At 45.4% G+C, this 15,753-nt stretch overlaps 1 protein-coding gene and 1 pseudogene across 1 annotated transcript in view; both read left to right on the top strand.

Moving 5' to 3' along the window:
• LOC110571746 overlaps nucleotides 1-2,715 on the top strand; it is a 4,901-nt pseudogene extending 2,186 nt beyond the window's left edge.
• Nucleotides 2,716-9,541: 6,826 nt separating this feature from the next.
• Nucleotides 9,542-15,753, top strand: part of KCNK13 (potassium two pore domain channel subfamily K member 13) — a 100,841-nt gene continuing 94,629 nt past the window's right edge. The window contains exon 1 of the mRNA XM_021679630.1: nucleotides 9,542-9,881. Within this exon, the coding sequence (XP_021535305.1) occupies nucleotides 9,542-9,881 (340 nt within the window). The remainder of the gene's footprint in view (nucleotides 9,882-15,753) is intronic.

Raw genomic sequence — 15,753 nt, 5'->3', positions numbered from 1 at the left:
GGTTGTCACCTGTGCTTCTGACCCATTTGCTGTAAATCAGAGGTTCCCATTACCCCTCCTCAGGTTTGATTAATTTGCTAGAGCAGCTCACGGAGCTCAGGAGAACACTACCAGTTTGTTAAAGGAACGATCAAGGGTACAGATTAATGGCCACGTGAAGAGAGATATAGGGGGAAGTCTGGGAGGGTCCCGAGCACAGGAGCATGTATCCCCGTGGAGTTTGAGTGCATAACCCTTCCAGTGTTGATGGGCTCACCAACCTGGAAGCTCCCCGAACTCTGTACTATTGGGGTTTTACGGAGGCTTCCTCACAGAGGCATGATCAATCATAAATTCCATTTCTAGCCCCTTCCCCTCTCTGGAAAATGGGGAGAGGGAGCTGAAAATTCCAAGTTTCTAATCATGGTTTGGTCTTTCTGGTGACCAGCCCCAATCTAGGAACCAAGCCCCCCCACCCCCAGAGTCACCCCATTAGAATATAAGATGTTCCGGGGCGCCTGGGTGGCTCAGATGGTTAAGCGTCTGCCTTCGGCTCAGGTCATGGTCCCGGGGTCCTGGGATCGAGTCCCGCATCGGGCTCCCTGCTCCTTGGGAGCCTGCTTCTCCCTCTGCCTCTCTCTCTCTCTCTCATGAATAAATAAATAAAATCTTAAAAAAAAAAAAAAAGAATATAAGATGTTCCTAGTACTGTTACCACTTAGGAGTTTACAAGGGTTTCAGGAGCTCTGTGTCAGGAACTGGGGGCATGAACCAATAGGTGTATTTTCTATTATCTCACAATCTGAAATTAGAGGCTTCGGTAGATGGGCTTAGTAGCAGAATGGAGAGGACAGAGGAGTCAGGGAACTTGAAGATAAGTAGATAGAAATTATCCAATCTGAAGAACAAACAGAAAACACTGAAAAGTGGGAATGGGATGGGAATTAGGGATTTGTGGGATAGTATCTCAAGGTCTAAGTTCTATGCGATTGGAATGCTAGGAGATGAGTTAAGTATGGGGCAGAGAAAATATTTAAAGAAATAATGGCTAAATATTTGGTGAGACATAAATTTACAGATTCAAGAAGCTCAGTGAATAAGCAACAGGGTAACACAAAACTCCACTGGGTGCCTCCTAGTCAAACTCATGATGACCACGCTTAAGACAAAATCTTGAAAGCAGCTAGAAGGAACAGGAACAGTAATTTGAACGACTGCTGACCTCTCATCAGAAACACGAGGCCAGAAGACAGCACAAAATGTCTTTCACATGCAGAAAGAAAGGTCATCTCAGAAATCTATATCTGGGGGCGCCTGGGTGGCTCAGTCGTTAAGCGTCTGCCTTCAGCTCAGGTCATGATCCCAGGGTTCTGGGATCGAGCCCCGCATCGGGCTCCCTGCTCTGCGGGAAGCCTGCTTCTCCCTCTCCCACTCCCCCTGCTTGTGTTCCCTCTGTCGCTGTGTCTCTCTCTGTCAAATAAATAAAGAAAATCTTAAAAAAAAAAAAAAAGCAGTCAAAACTTGCTTTAAAAAAAAAAACAACAAATCTATATCTGGTGGAAACATCTTTCAAGAAGGAAGACAAAATAACCATATTATCAGATAAAAGAAAATGAAGAGAATTTACAGACGTGCACTGCAAGAAATGCTAAAGGACATTTTTCAGGCTGAAGGAAGAACATACCAGAGAGAAGCTCAAATATTCAGGAAGGAAAGAAAGCCACCAGAAAGAGCAAATATCTGCAAATATAGAAGCCTTTCTCCTAAGAAATCTAGATTATAGAGGTGGGCCAGGTCTTACACCTGGTGGGTGTTGGCGCAGTCTGTGGGAGCTGTGACTGGAGCGGGTGGGGTCTGTGCCTACCTGGGTGAGCTACTCACTCGGTGCACGGTTTCCTGTTCTCTCCCCTGCCCGGCTGCAGCTGGGGCCTTGCCTGACTCAGCCCAACCACAGCTTCAGGTTTGGACGAGGGTCCCTCAGCTCCTGCTATGCCAGCCTGAGGACAGGAAGCTTCTTTAAATCAATGCTGACTGCAGAAACCCAGGGTTACTCCACTGTAGAGGGCGGTTGGAAGCTATAGAAAGATCTGGAAGAGGTGAAGGTGCTGCTGAAACAGCCAGCTGAAACATCCAAGAATGAGACAGAAATCAAGAACATGATGCAGCAGAAATCAGAGAGAAAAGCAGAACTTGACAATGAAAAGCTGCTGCTGTGGTTGCTCCCATCAGAACAGGATATAAGGTAAAAATTGGTAATTACAAATGGGATCAGTCAGATAAGGTAAAGTAGATTTTCACAAACTTAACTAGAGCTCATCAACTCCTGAGAATGTGCAGGTGCATTTCACAGAGAGGTCATTTGATCTTTTGGTAAAGAATATAAATGAGAAGAGTTACTCCCATGATTGTGAACAATCTCTTGAAACCCATCTCTGTGAAAGGCAGTTCAAAAAGAAGTCAAACAGACACAGTTCTTATCTTATGTAGAAAGAAAGCAGAAAACACGCAGTGGGACTACTTGACTCAGGTTGAAAAAGAATGAGAAGAGAAAGAAAAGCCCTCTTACAACACTGAAACAAATCCTAGTGAGGGATTGATGAATGTTCTAAAGAAAATTTACAAAGATGGAGATGATGATATGACGCAAACCATTAATAAAGCCTGGGTGGAATCAAGAGAGAAGCCAAAGGAGATACAGAATTTTTTCAGACTTTAAAGTCATTTTGGGAACTGTGATGTGGACAAATTGATGTTTCCAGTAAGGAAATGTTGGTGAGCTGCACAGAGAAGTTTGACAGATAACTACTTACACAGCCTTCTTCTAATTAAAGGCAATGAATTCTCCTATTTCCTACTGGAGGATTCATTAAACACTTCCTCCAAAGATGGTTTCCTTGGTAATCTAGGCATTTTGTTCAAGAAAGATAATATACATTCTTGTGTGAAATGTGAAAAAGCAAGTCTTGTCTAATGATAATGCCACATTGTGTGGGTATTTTTTGTTCAGCTAAGAGGTAGAAAACAAAAGTAATTAGTTCCTAAGTTCCAACCAATGTAATAAGTAAAAATAAAACCTGAATTTGTACATTAAAACATATATTGCCATTTAAACAATAAAAAATTGTATTGTTGGGTTTTAGCATATGGGAATGTGATTTGAATGACAACCATAGTCGATGTGGGGAAGAAGATGGGAAATGAACCCATATAGTTGCAAGGTTTCTATATTTTACACCAAGTCATACAATAGTAGCTCTTAGAGGGCTGTGAAAAGCTAACCCTTAGCGTAAACACTTAAAAAATGCCAAGAGATAGAGCTAAAAAGTCAATAGATAACATGGAATTCTAAAAAATATTCAGTTAATCCAAAAGAAGATGGGAAAGGAGGATCAGAAACCAGTGGGGACAAACAAAACAAATATGGTAGACTTGAATCCAGTCCCCTAAATCACTACATTAAATATAAAGGGTCTCAACCTATATTTTCTAAGATGATAGCCACTAGCCACATGTGATATTTCAACTTAAATTATTAACATTAAATTACAAATTTAGTTCCTCAGTGGCACTCAAGAGCTCAATAGTCATATTAGACTACTCTATTGAACAGCACAAATATTTACAAAATATTTCCGTCATTGCAGAAGTTCTTTTGAATAGCGTTGATCTGATCAATTCAGTTAAAATGTGCAGATTGTCAGACCTGACCAAAAATCAAACCAAACCACCCAACCAACTTTCAACTGTATGCTGTCCACAACTAATCCACTTTAAATACGTAAAGACACAGGCTAAACGTAAATGGAAAAGATACATGCAAATGTTAAGTACAAAAAGCCTGTGGTGACTAGATTAATATCAGATAAACTTTAATGTAAAGGGTATTACCAGAGATAGACATTTCATAAAAATAAAAGGGTTACTACATTGGGAAGATGTGATAATCATAAATGCTTGAACTTAATAACAGAGCTTCAAAGTATATGAAACAAAAATTGACATAATTAAAGAAATAGACAATTCCATAATCATGGTTTGTGATTTTTTTAAAGAAGATTTTTTATTTATCCATTTGAGAGAGAGCACGAGAAGAGGGGCGGGGCAGAGGGACAAGCAGACCCCTTGCTGAGCAGGGAGCTGGATGTGGGGCTCCATCCTAGGACCCTGAGATCATGACCTGAGCTGGAGTCATAGGCTTAACCAACTGAGCCACCCAGGTACCTCATGGTTGGTGATTTTAACACTCTTCTCTCACCAGTCAATAGAATAACTAGAACAAACATCAGTAAAGACAGAAGATTTGAAAAACACTGTCAAGTACCTTGACCTAATTGACATATATAGAGTCTACACTTTACCCAACAACTGCAAAATACATATTCAAGTGCATATGGTATGTTCACAAAGATAGATCCTATGCTGGACCATAAAATAAGTCTCAAATTTAGAAAGATTGAAACACGTTGAATACGGTTCTCTGACCACAGTGAAAATGTTAGAAATAAATTATTTGTCTTAAAAAACCAGATATTTGGAAATTAAGCAACACACTTCTAAATAATTCATGGGTCAAAGAAGAAAAAATTAGAAAATATTTTGAAAATTATATGAAAATATACAGAAATTTTTAGGATGCAGCTAGCACAGGGAAAACAGGGAAATAGAGCTTTAAAATGCTAACATTAGAAAAGAGGAAAGGTCTAAAATCAGTGACTTAAGTGCCCACATAAGAAGCTAGGGAAAAGAAGCAAAGCAAACCCGAAACAAGTAGAAGAGTGAAAATAAGAGTAGGAACCCCAAGTAGAATTTATCCCAGAAATGCAAGTTTGGCTTAACAGTAGAAAAGCAATTAATGAAGTTCAATACATTAACAGAATAAAGGAGAAGACTATAAGATCATTGCAGAAGATGCAGAGAAAGCATTTGGCAAAATTCAGCACTCATTTATGATTTAAAAAAAATAACTCTCAGAGAAATAGAAATAAAAGAAACTTAACCTGATAGAGTATTTATGAAAAACCCACAGTTAATATATTTAACAGTGAAAAACTGGAGGCCTTCCCTTAAGATCACGAACAAGACAAAGATATCTGCTTCCACCTCTTCTATCCACCATTATACGAGGTCCTAACCATTGCAGTAAGAAAAGAAAAATAAATAGATGTCAGGAAGAAGTAAAACTCTGTTTCAAATGGCATGATTATACAGAAAACCCTAAAGGAATTAACGACTACAAGTGAATTTACTAAGGTTGCAGGAACCAAATTAGTTCATAAAACTTTATATACTACAGCAGACAGTTGGAAAATGAAATCTTGAGATTTCATTTACAATAGCATCAAAACACCTAAAATACAATGAATTTACAAAAGATGTGCAAGACTTCTACGTGAAAACTTATAAGACTGAAATGAATGGAGGAATAAACCTCATTCATGAATTAAGAGGTCAGTACTCCCCAGAATAGTTTCAACACAATTCTAATGAAGATCCCATCCAAGACTTTTTCTGATGAAATTAACAACCTGATTCTATAATTTTTATGAAAACGTAAAGGTCTTATAATACCCAAAGAAAATCTTGATAAAGAAGAGCACAATTGGAGGGCTCACAGTTCCTGATTTCATGACCTATTATAAAGCTACAAGTAATCAAGATACTGTGGAATTAGCATAAACCTGAGCAAGATTCAGGTTCCTGAAATAAATTCACTCTTGTTTTTTTAGCAAATGGCACTGGAATAACTGGATATCCACATAGATTGAATGATCTTACCTCACGCCATACAGAAACAAACTTAAAATGGATCATAACCCAAATACAAAAGCTAAACTATAAAATTTAGAGAAAAAAACCCCATGAAACCTAAGCAACCTTGGGGGAAGTAAATGATTTCTTAATATAAAAAGAGCACCCAGTTGGTTGGGCAGCTGCCTTCGGCTCAGGTCATGATCCTGGAGTCCCGGGATCGAGTCCCGCATCGGGCTCCCTGCTCGGCAGGGAGTCTGCTTCTCCCTCTGACCCTCCTCCCTCTCATGCTCTCTGTCTCTCATTCTCTCCGTCTCAAATAAATAAAAATCTTAAAAAAAAAAAAAAAGAGCACCAAACATGAAGGAAATGACTGACAAATTGGACTTTACCAAAATTAAAAACATGGCATCAGAAAAACTCATTAAGAAAATAAATAGGCAAGCCAGAGACTGATAGAAAATATTTGCAAGATAGGTATCTGAGAAAGGACTGATCTCCTAGATACATAAAAAGAATCCCTACACCTCAATAATAAAAAAGAGAAATCAATTTTTAAACAGATACTCGATAACTTATATTTCAAGAGGTAATTTCAACATTAATATTCAACAAATTTACAAAGGCAGATATACAAATGGCCATAGCACATTAAGAAAGCAGGGAAATGCAAATTAAACCACAATCAGATAGCACTGCACACCCACCAGTATGTTCAAAATCATACCGGGTGTCTGGGTGGCTCAGTTGGTTAAGCGTCTGCCTTCAGCTCAGGTCATAATCTCAGGGATAGAGCCCCAAGTCGGGCTCCCTGCTCAGTGGAGAGTATGCTTCTTCTCCCTCTCCCTGTGCTCCTCGCCCCTGCTCATTCTCTCTCTCAAATAAATAATCTTTTAAAAATTAAAAATAAAATCACAATGACTAATACTGCCAAACATTTACAACATTGTAAACACAATGTTATGGAACTATTGTCCATTGTTGGTTGGTACAGCTACTCTGGAAAAATGTTAAGCAGTTTCATATAAAACTAAATACATACTCCTTTCCTAGGTATTTACCTGAGATATGAAAACAGATCCACAAAAATTTGTACAATAATATTCCTAATAGTTTTATGATAGCCAAAAAATTCTAACAGCCCTGGTTTCTACCAATAGGAGAATGAATATTCAAACAACTAAAAATTAGCAATAAAGGGGCACCTGGGTGGCTCAGTTGGTTAAGTGACTGCCTTCAGCTCAGATCATGATCCTGGAGTCCCAGGATAGAGTCCAGCATCAGGCTCCTTGCTCTGCAGGGAGTCTGCTTCTCCCTCTGACCCTCTCCCCTCTCCCCTCTCATGCTCTCTCTCTTTCTCAAATAAATAAATCTTTTTTAAAAAATCAGCAATAAAAAGGAATAAATGACCAAGACATAGATCATGGATAGATCTCAAAAAAATGCTTTACACAAAAGTATAGAGTGGTAGAATTCCATTTACATGAAGATCTAGAACAAACAAAACCAAGTTATATGAAGACAAAACCAGTCCGTGGTAGGGAAAAAAATCAGAACAGTGATTTCCTCTGGAGGAATGTGGGTGGGGATTTGCTGACAAAGCTTTGAGGAACATTGACCTGCTGGTGATGTTTGGTTGTTAGGGAGGGGTTTAATTTGCACAGGTATATGACTTTGTCAGAACTCATCTAATAGCACACTTAAGATTTGTGCATTTCACTTTAAGTTTTACCCCAAAAGAAAAAAAATCTGTAAATATTGGACTCTCGTTAATGATATATAGGCAAAAGTATTGGGGACCTACTTTGAAATGCACCCAAATAAGATAAGTGAGGGATGGAAAGAGGAATGGATAAATATGTAATAAAGCAAGTATAGTATAATGTTCATTGTAGAATCTAGGTGGTGAGTATATAAAATTCTTTCAACTTTGTTTGAAATTGTTCATAATAAAATGGGGGAGGGGAGTAATTGCTGGACTTACCCTCGTTGTATACACATGTCTCCATATGCACTACCACCTAAAGCTCTTGCCCCCAATAAATTAGATAAAACAGGGGCATTCAGGAGTAGATAACGGAGCTGAGGGGATGGCAGATGTATTGGAATCCAGAGCTCTGTGTTTCTTTATGCTCTGCTCCTGGCGAGTATAAGTGGGTGGTGGGTGGGCTCTGAGCCTGGGACTACTCTCTCGGAAGGCGGGGAACTTCTACTTAGTTTGAAGATGCCCACGCGTCCATTCCTCTACCCGTATTCACTCCCACATGCCAGGGGCTGGTGATTCCGGAGGGGCAGTGTGTGGCTGGGTACACAGGTGGGGGCGACATGTGTCTGGAGGAGACGGAGCGCCCTCTTCTGGCCCGGGGGGGGGGCCCACTCAAGCCCGCTAAGTATCCAACCTGCCTCTACAGCACCCACTTCCCCGTGATCTGAGCCCCCGGGTGGGCCCGCCGAGAGACTGCATCTGCAGGCGGAGAACAGCGCTGGGAGCGGCGCCGCGCGGCCGGCAGGCTGGGAACCGGGTGGAGTCGCTGCCGTTGGCAGCCTCTTGGCTCCACCTGTTGCAGCTTCGGAGCTCTCGCCAGGCAGGGCCGAGCCGTGGGAGATCTGCTCCCAGCGCCGTTCTGCGGAGCGGGGCCGCGGCGAGGAGGGGACCTGGGGACAGTCCTGACAGAGCGGCGCGTAAGGGGCTGTCCCTGGGAGGTGAGAGTCGAGCTCAGAGGCTGCGCCAGCGCCCCCTGAAAGGCGAGGTCTTGGGGAGGGAGCCCCTGGCCATTTGTTGGGGAGCCTGGCCGCTGCTCTGCACGGGGTGGGGGGAAAGCACTCCGCGCTGTGTCCTGGCAGCGCAAAATCTCTGGAGCACACTGAGGCGGCCAAGCCCGGAGGGAGGAGATGGAACTCTCCAGCCCCCGGTCCTCGGCCACCTCTCCGGGAGCTGGGGCTGGCTAGGGACGCGCGCGTCGGAAGACGCCCCCGCGCAGGACCCAGAGGCCAAGGGCTCTCTGGTCGGGGCAAGGCGAGGGAGGCTGCCTGGGGGAGATACCCCTAACTCCCTTCGTCCCCTCATTCCATCCGCCCTTTCTGGTCTCCTCCTCCAGCCGGTCTCGGCGCAGCGCAGGGGCCGGGCGCGAGGTAGGAACCCGTGGACTCCGCTCCGCGCAGTCCCTCGGGGTGCGCGCCCCCCGGGACCTGCTCCAGCCTCTACACCCCGGCAGCCGGGTGGGTAACCCCAGAGGCCTGAGGCTCCGCGCGACTGGCACGCAGCACCACGGATCCATCTGGGGAGGCCCCACCTGCGCCAGCACACCGACACCCCGCGTCCTAGCCGTCGGCGGCTTGAGAAGCGATGGTCAAAGAGACTGAGCCCGCCGGGCTCCTCTAACCCGCCAGCTTCCGAGGCCGGAAGACCTTTGCTTCGGGGGAAATTCAAGTCCGCTCCAATTTGCGCTGAGGATGCGCCACGCCCCCTCCCCAATCTGAGCAGAGCAGGGAGGGCACCGGGTTGGAAACAGCGACCGCGCCCTCGTGCCAAGAAGCAGCGGACTCTGCTCCCGGGCACTCGGACCTTGAGCTTTTAGGATAACTCAAAGCGGACGGCGGCTTCAAAGCGGATTTGAAACCAGGAGTCGAGGTGGACGTGGGGAGCTGGCGCCGCGGGAGCGGTCGAGGCGGCGGCCTGGGGAGCCGTGCGGCCTGGGGGAGCGCCCAGCGGTCATGGGCGGGTTGAGCGGCGACCCCCCGGGGGGGGGGCCTGGGCGAGAGTCGGCCGGTGGCCCCGGCCTTCCAGCGCGGGGTTGCCCCCGGGGACCCGGCCATGGCCGGCCGGGGATGCGGCTGCAGCTGCGGCCCGGGCTACCTGAACGAGGACAACGCGCGCTTCCTGCTGCTCGCCGCGCTCATCGTGCTCTACCTGCTGGGCGGCGCCGCGGTCTTCTCGGCGCTGGAGCTGGCGCACGAGCGTCAGGCCAAGCAGCGCTGGGAGGAGCGCCTGGCCAACTTCAGCCGCCGCCACAACCTGAGCCGCGACGAGCTGCGCGACTTCCTTCGCTACTACGAGGAGGCCACCGAGGCCGGCATCCGCGTGGACAGCGCCCGGCCGCGCTGGGACTTCACCGGCGCCTTCTATTTCGTGGGCACAGTCGTGTCCACCATAGGTAAGTGGGCGTCGCTGGTGGGCGAAGGGTCGGCCGCCTCTCAGCCTTGCGTTCCTCCACCGCCGCGCTCAGCCGGGCCGCACAGAGGTGAGCTGTTGCCTCGTCTACAGGTGGTACTGCGTCCCGGCTTTTCTAAACGCGGCCCGCGGAGCAGCTGCCCGGGCAGCCCCTGGGAGCTCGTTCTAAATGCCGTCTCCGCCTCGCCCTGCCCTCCTGAGTCAGGGCCGGCTCGTTAACACGGCGCTCAGGGGATTTGAATGAGCCTTCGAGTGCTCTGGAGGATTTTCAATCTAGGTAAGGAGACAGAGCTTGAGTTCCTGAAACTTTAGGGGAGAAAGCTTACAAATCAGAACAGGGACCTACGAAGATTTATTGACCTAACACCATGCGGGAGGCAATGGTTAGAGGGGGAGGCACGAATTTTAAGACTGTCCATGACTTCAAACTTACAGAGAGAAAAATCAGATTGAATACCAAATTGGAAGTAAGGAGGCAAAAGTGCTAATGAGGATGGAAATAATTTCCTACCAGGAAGAAAGAGGAGTGACCTTTGGGTTGAGCCAGGTAGTGTTAGGTGTGGTCTGGGGACTAAAGTGTTTTGTGCTGTAGAGGAGAATTTCATTTGAGGGTGCCCCATGAGCTACCTGGTCTAGATGGAGTAGTAGAGGGAAGGCCAGGAAGGTCTCCGGGCTCAGGGCATGAAGGGCAACCTTTACCACCAAACTAAGGAGCTAGAACTTATCTTGAGACAATTGGGAGCCATTGAGAGTTTTTGAGCAAGGGTGTGACAGCACAGTTATGGTCGGTTATACCTTTATTTGTAGCAGAAGGAAAACGTTGGGAGTCTTTGTACTACACCTCTAAAGACTGTTCCTCTTTGAAGCATAATCAAGTGAGAAGGGGGTTGGGGACAAGGCTGTAGAAATTCTGAGGGAAGGAGAGAGCTGAAGCGGAGGGGGAGGGGGGTTTGAAAGACGACCCAGAAAGAGAGTAGCTGCCAGGTGGCAGGGCCCAGGAACTGCAACAGGGCCCTCAGGGCGCAACGGGTGCTCTCAGCCCCGGCCCCTGTGCTTGGGAGGAGAGCTTGTCAGTGAGGCAGGGTGACAAGGCAAACTTGCTTGAAGCTCCCACGCATGGCTGTCTTAGGTTGACATTCTGCCAGGAGAATGATTAGTCCAGAAAGATTTCCCAAGGTTAGTCTAGAAGCCCAGGGCTTCAGCTGGTGAGTAGGAGGCATGGCAGGGAGGACTGGCATGGTTAGGGACACACGGGCTCTCACCACCCCCACCCCATTCCATACCCTGTCCCTGCCCATCAGCGGGCCGTTATGACACCACAGTTACCGGGGCCGCAAGAAAAGCTCTCTTAGGATTTCCTAGGATGATTAGGACGCGAGGCCCTGAGGGGGACAGAGAGGGAATAATGCCCATCACGGTTCTCTCTCCCAGCCCACAATCTCTGCTGGGCTGTCTTAGCAGAATTCCCTAAATCCCCCGCTGTGTCAACTCCTTTGTCTCTGAAGACGGTTCCAGAATTTCTGTGTAGGGAGGACTTGGGGTAGACAGCCTGATTGAGAAGTGTCGCTGTGGAGCTGACCTCGACTCTGTCTGCATCGCGAGTAGTGTTTTTATTCAGACTGATGATTCATTTGGAGGTGATCTTGGTGGGAGATTTGGGGAGCTAAATCCGCTCCCCCACCACAAGCCACCCCTTGGTCCTCCCCGTGGACATGGAGGTAGGAAGGAGCAGCTTGTGTGTATTGACTGGTGAACATTGGTGCCTTAGGAACAGAGAATGTCTCGGATGGGCGGGCAGGTAGGAACAGGGGCTTTTGAGGCACACATGTAATAATGTGACCTGTTGGAAAGGAAGGAATCCTGGACTGAGAGTCTGGAGTTGGAGCTATTGGTCCTGTCTCCGTAGCTTGGGCAAGTTTCTTAACCATGCTGAGCCCCATCCTTCTCACCTGAGATGTCCACAAAGCGGCCACCTTGGCCTTGGCATGTGTTTGCTGTTCAGCAAATATTCTGTCTCCTGCTCACTCCCTCCCCCTAAGCCTGCTCCTCTTGCAGGATTCTCGAGTGCTGATGAGCTCATGGAAGTGAATGTTCTTTACAAAGTACAAAGCACAGGCTTATTTTTACTTTCTCAATTCTCACATTTCCTTTTAAATTGTTTCATTAATTGCTGTTGTAATTACGGCACTCACTCCCCTTTATTAGGGTACGTATTAGGCACATACTGTGATTATTATGTGAATATGTGATGCAGCTAATTACCACATTACATTTACACTTAATTTCCATCAACACAACTCCATGAGGTAGGTATGATTATCCTCCTTTTATAGACAAGGGAGCTAAGGCTTCATGTTCTTTGCAAAATAATGTATAAAGAAGAAAAAAAGTTAAGCCATCTGCAGTGACATCACTCCCAATTTAATCATTGTTAACATTCTGGTGCATTTCTTTCTATTCTTTTTTTTTTTCTATGCATACACATAAGTACATACATATTTTTTTAAAATTGGGATCATATTCAATAAGCCTTTCATCTTGTATTTTAGGTGTAACAATTACATGATGTTTTTCATCTAAAATAGTTCCACTGTGCTTTATTCTGCAAAGACTTTGAAGTAACAGACAACAAGAAAGCATATGGTAAAACAATGAAAAACATGTAAATAAAACTTGAGAACCAGGAAAAAGAAGAACAGAAATATGGAAAGCAAACGGATCGAGGAAGTTGCTAGAGATGAGCTTTGTCTTAGTTTAGGTTCCCTCAGAAGCAGACACTGAGCCAAGAATTTGAGTTGATTGGCAGGTGCAAGGGATACAGGCAAGGGAAGGAGGAAGTGATGCAGAAAGGGAAGTCAGTCACCATAGGGTCTGCTATTTGGCAGGAACTGTAGTGGGCAACTGGTACTTTCTCCCAAGTGGAAGCTTGAATCAATGCAAAAAGCTCATGACCCAGAATTATCCTAGGTAAGGGGCCTGGGGTATTTATACACCCACACCTGTCAGCAGCTGGTTCAAAGCTGCTTGGAGAGCAGGGCAAGCACAAGGATAATTCCCAGCTACAGATTTCTCCTGCCATCCAAAAGTAGAGTGTTTCTGTGGAACCTTTTGTAAACTGAAATGGCATGAAAGGATGAAGCAAGTGCCATTTCCTAAAAGTGAAAATCCTCAGATTTCTTTCGGTTAGCAATTACACGTAATACTAACCTAGGTCTCTCATTAAAGCAAAGTGGCATAAAGCAAACTCGAAGATAATGGGGGAAACCTGTACTTCTGGCCTGATTTTTTTTGTTGTTTTTCATGGACAGCCCAAGGGCAGTCCTCTGACAAAGATATAGGCACTGGCCATCTGAAGTCAGGCCAGTGTGCCCAGAAATGGTAAAGCGGGTCCCAAAAGGTGTAGGTGGGGCATCAACAAGGACTATTCAAGCTTGAAATTTGGTTGCAAGCCCCACGGCCGAGCCAGGACCCATACTGGAATCCTTATTATCAGTAGGAAGCATCAACCTTATCCCGGGACCTAATCCTCAAAGAGTTTCCCCTTGGGATTTTGTATAGGAAGGATTGCATAGGATAGTGGGTGAGGTTCACAGACAACATTTTCCTGAAAATGTAATTGAGGATTTCATGCACCTGTTGTCTGAGATCTTTGATTTAAAAGTCAGAGCAGAGGGGCACCTGGGTGGCTCAATTGTTTGAGTGTCTGCCTTCAGCTTGGGTCGTGATCCTGGAGTCCTGGGATCAGGTCCCTCTGCGGGGGAGCCTGCTTCTCCCTCTGCCTGCCGATCCCCCTGCTTTCTCTCTCTTTCTCTCTCTGTCAAATAAATGAATAAAATCTTAAAAAAAAAAAAAGTCAGAGCAGAACCCCAAAGTCTACCCCAAAACTAATAATACACTATATGTGAACTAACTTGAACTTAAATAAAATTTTGAAGAATAGAAAGAGCAGAATGAAAAACAGTTTGGCAGTTTCTCAAAAGGCTAAACAGAGAACTAACATATGACCCAGCAATTCCACTCCTAGGGCACATATTCAAAAGAATTGAAAGCAGATGCTCAGATATTGTGCACCCATGTTTGTTGCAGTGTTATTATAATAGCTAAAAAGTGGAAACAGCCCAAGCATTCGTCAACAGATGGATGGATAAACACAAAGTGGTAGATACGTACAATGGAGTACTATCGAGCCGCAAGAAGAACAGAATTTTGATGTATGCTACAACATGGATGGACCCTGAAAGCATTATACTTAATGAAATAAGCCAGACACAGAAGGACAAATATTATATAATTCCACTTATATGAGGTACGTAGAATAGACAAATTCTAGAGGAATGGAAGGTAGAGCAGAAGTTACCAGAGGCTTGCTGGGGGAGGAGAAGGGTTGTTTTATGGGTATGGCACTTTTGTTGGGGATAATAAAAAAAGGTTTGGGTGTGGATAGGGGTGATGATTAAACAACAATAGAGTGAATGTATTTAATGCCACTGAATTATACACTTAGGAATGGTTACAGTGGTAAATATTATGTCTCTTTTGCCACAATTTAAGAGGAGCAGAATATGAAAACACAAGTCAGGGATGCTGGTTCTGAAAGAGGCTGGTGATCAGATTGAAACAAGAATAAACTTGAAGTACTCAGAGAAGTAGATTGATAGTATATCCTGTAAATAATCTTCTATAAATATCTTTTCTCTCAAATAGGCTTTTGTTAGGAGTTTGTTTCTGTATCTGCCTGTGTATTCATAACTCAGCTTCTCGCCAAAAAGGACTTGAGGTCATTTGCATATGATATGGTCAAGGTAGGCTTGGGCTTTAGGTTACCCCCGAATCTCTGTAGCTTAACACATCCCAGGGGCTTGCTTCGTACTCACCCCAAGCTCACTGTGGTGTGTGTGGTGACTCCCCAGGGTGGTTGTCTCCTTTGTTGGCCCAGTGTTCAGGCTGCTTTCATCAGCTCATGCTTCCAGGACTGCCCAGGCAGGGGAGGGAAGGGCTGAAGTGTGGAGTACCAGCAATCAGTGGCCATCACCTGGAAGTGACCCAAGTCACATCCACACACATTCCATTGGCCCAACCAAGTCACATGGCCACACCCAACTTCAAGGACTTGGGGGAACCACACTGCTCCCCCGAGTCCAGAAGTGGATAAGACTCGATATTGGTGAACAGCTCAGAGGCCTACTACACATCATATGTACGATGCACTAGAAATGGATGATAATGGATTTAAGACATTGGGGAGATGAGAAACCATGAATGGGATAGTTCCATGCCCTGTGATCAAGACCTGAGCTGAGATCAAGAGTCAGGTGCTTAACTGACTGGGCCAGCCAGGCGCCCCTAGCCACATACTGTTCATACACAGAGGTTTATGTCAAAAAGACCTGCATAATTGCCAAAAGTGAGCCCCAGATTTGGCTCTGAGTTTCCAGTTGTCAAAATAAAGAGGCAAGGACAACCATTAAATGGCCCCTCTTATCCAGGCTGCCTGTTTGGAAAACACCCAACTTCTTCAGACTGGAATAAAATTTTTTCTACAGATTGTTATGAATGGGAGTACTTAAGACGATGAGTAATCTCCTCCCCAGCATCTGCGCCATCAATATGAAAGAGAACTGTGTGCTCTTGCATAGCATCGCATCCTTCAGTGCAAGGTGCAGTTCAGCAAAAGCCCCTCTGGAAGTTGGGCGGACATACAGCTCCCAGTGCTGTGGTCCACTAAGATCGTTTAAAATTCTCTGCTGTCAGTTCCCATGCTTCAATGCCTACAAGAATTCACCTAAGGGGAGTCTGGTGCTTGTTAAAATGTAGGGATTTGGGCCCGCCTTTCAGAGATCCTGATGCAGTAAATC

The sequence above is a fragment of the Neomonachus schauinslandi genome, chromosome 9 (genome assembly GCF_002201575.2).
Source record: "Neomonachus schauinslandi chromosome 9, ASM220157v2, whole genome shotgun sequence".
Classification (NCBI taxonomy): domain Eukaryota; kingdom Metazoa; phylum Chordata; class Mammalia; order Carnivora; family Phocidae; genus Neomonachus; species Neomonachus schauinslandi.
The sequence above is the reverse complement of the archived record's forward strand: the minus strand, read 5'-3'. Positions and strand labels throughout refer to the sequence as shown.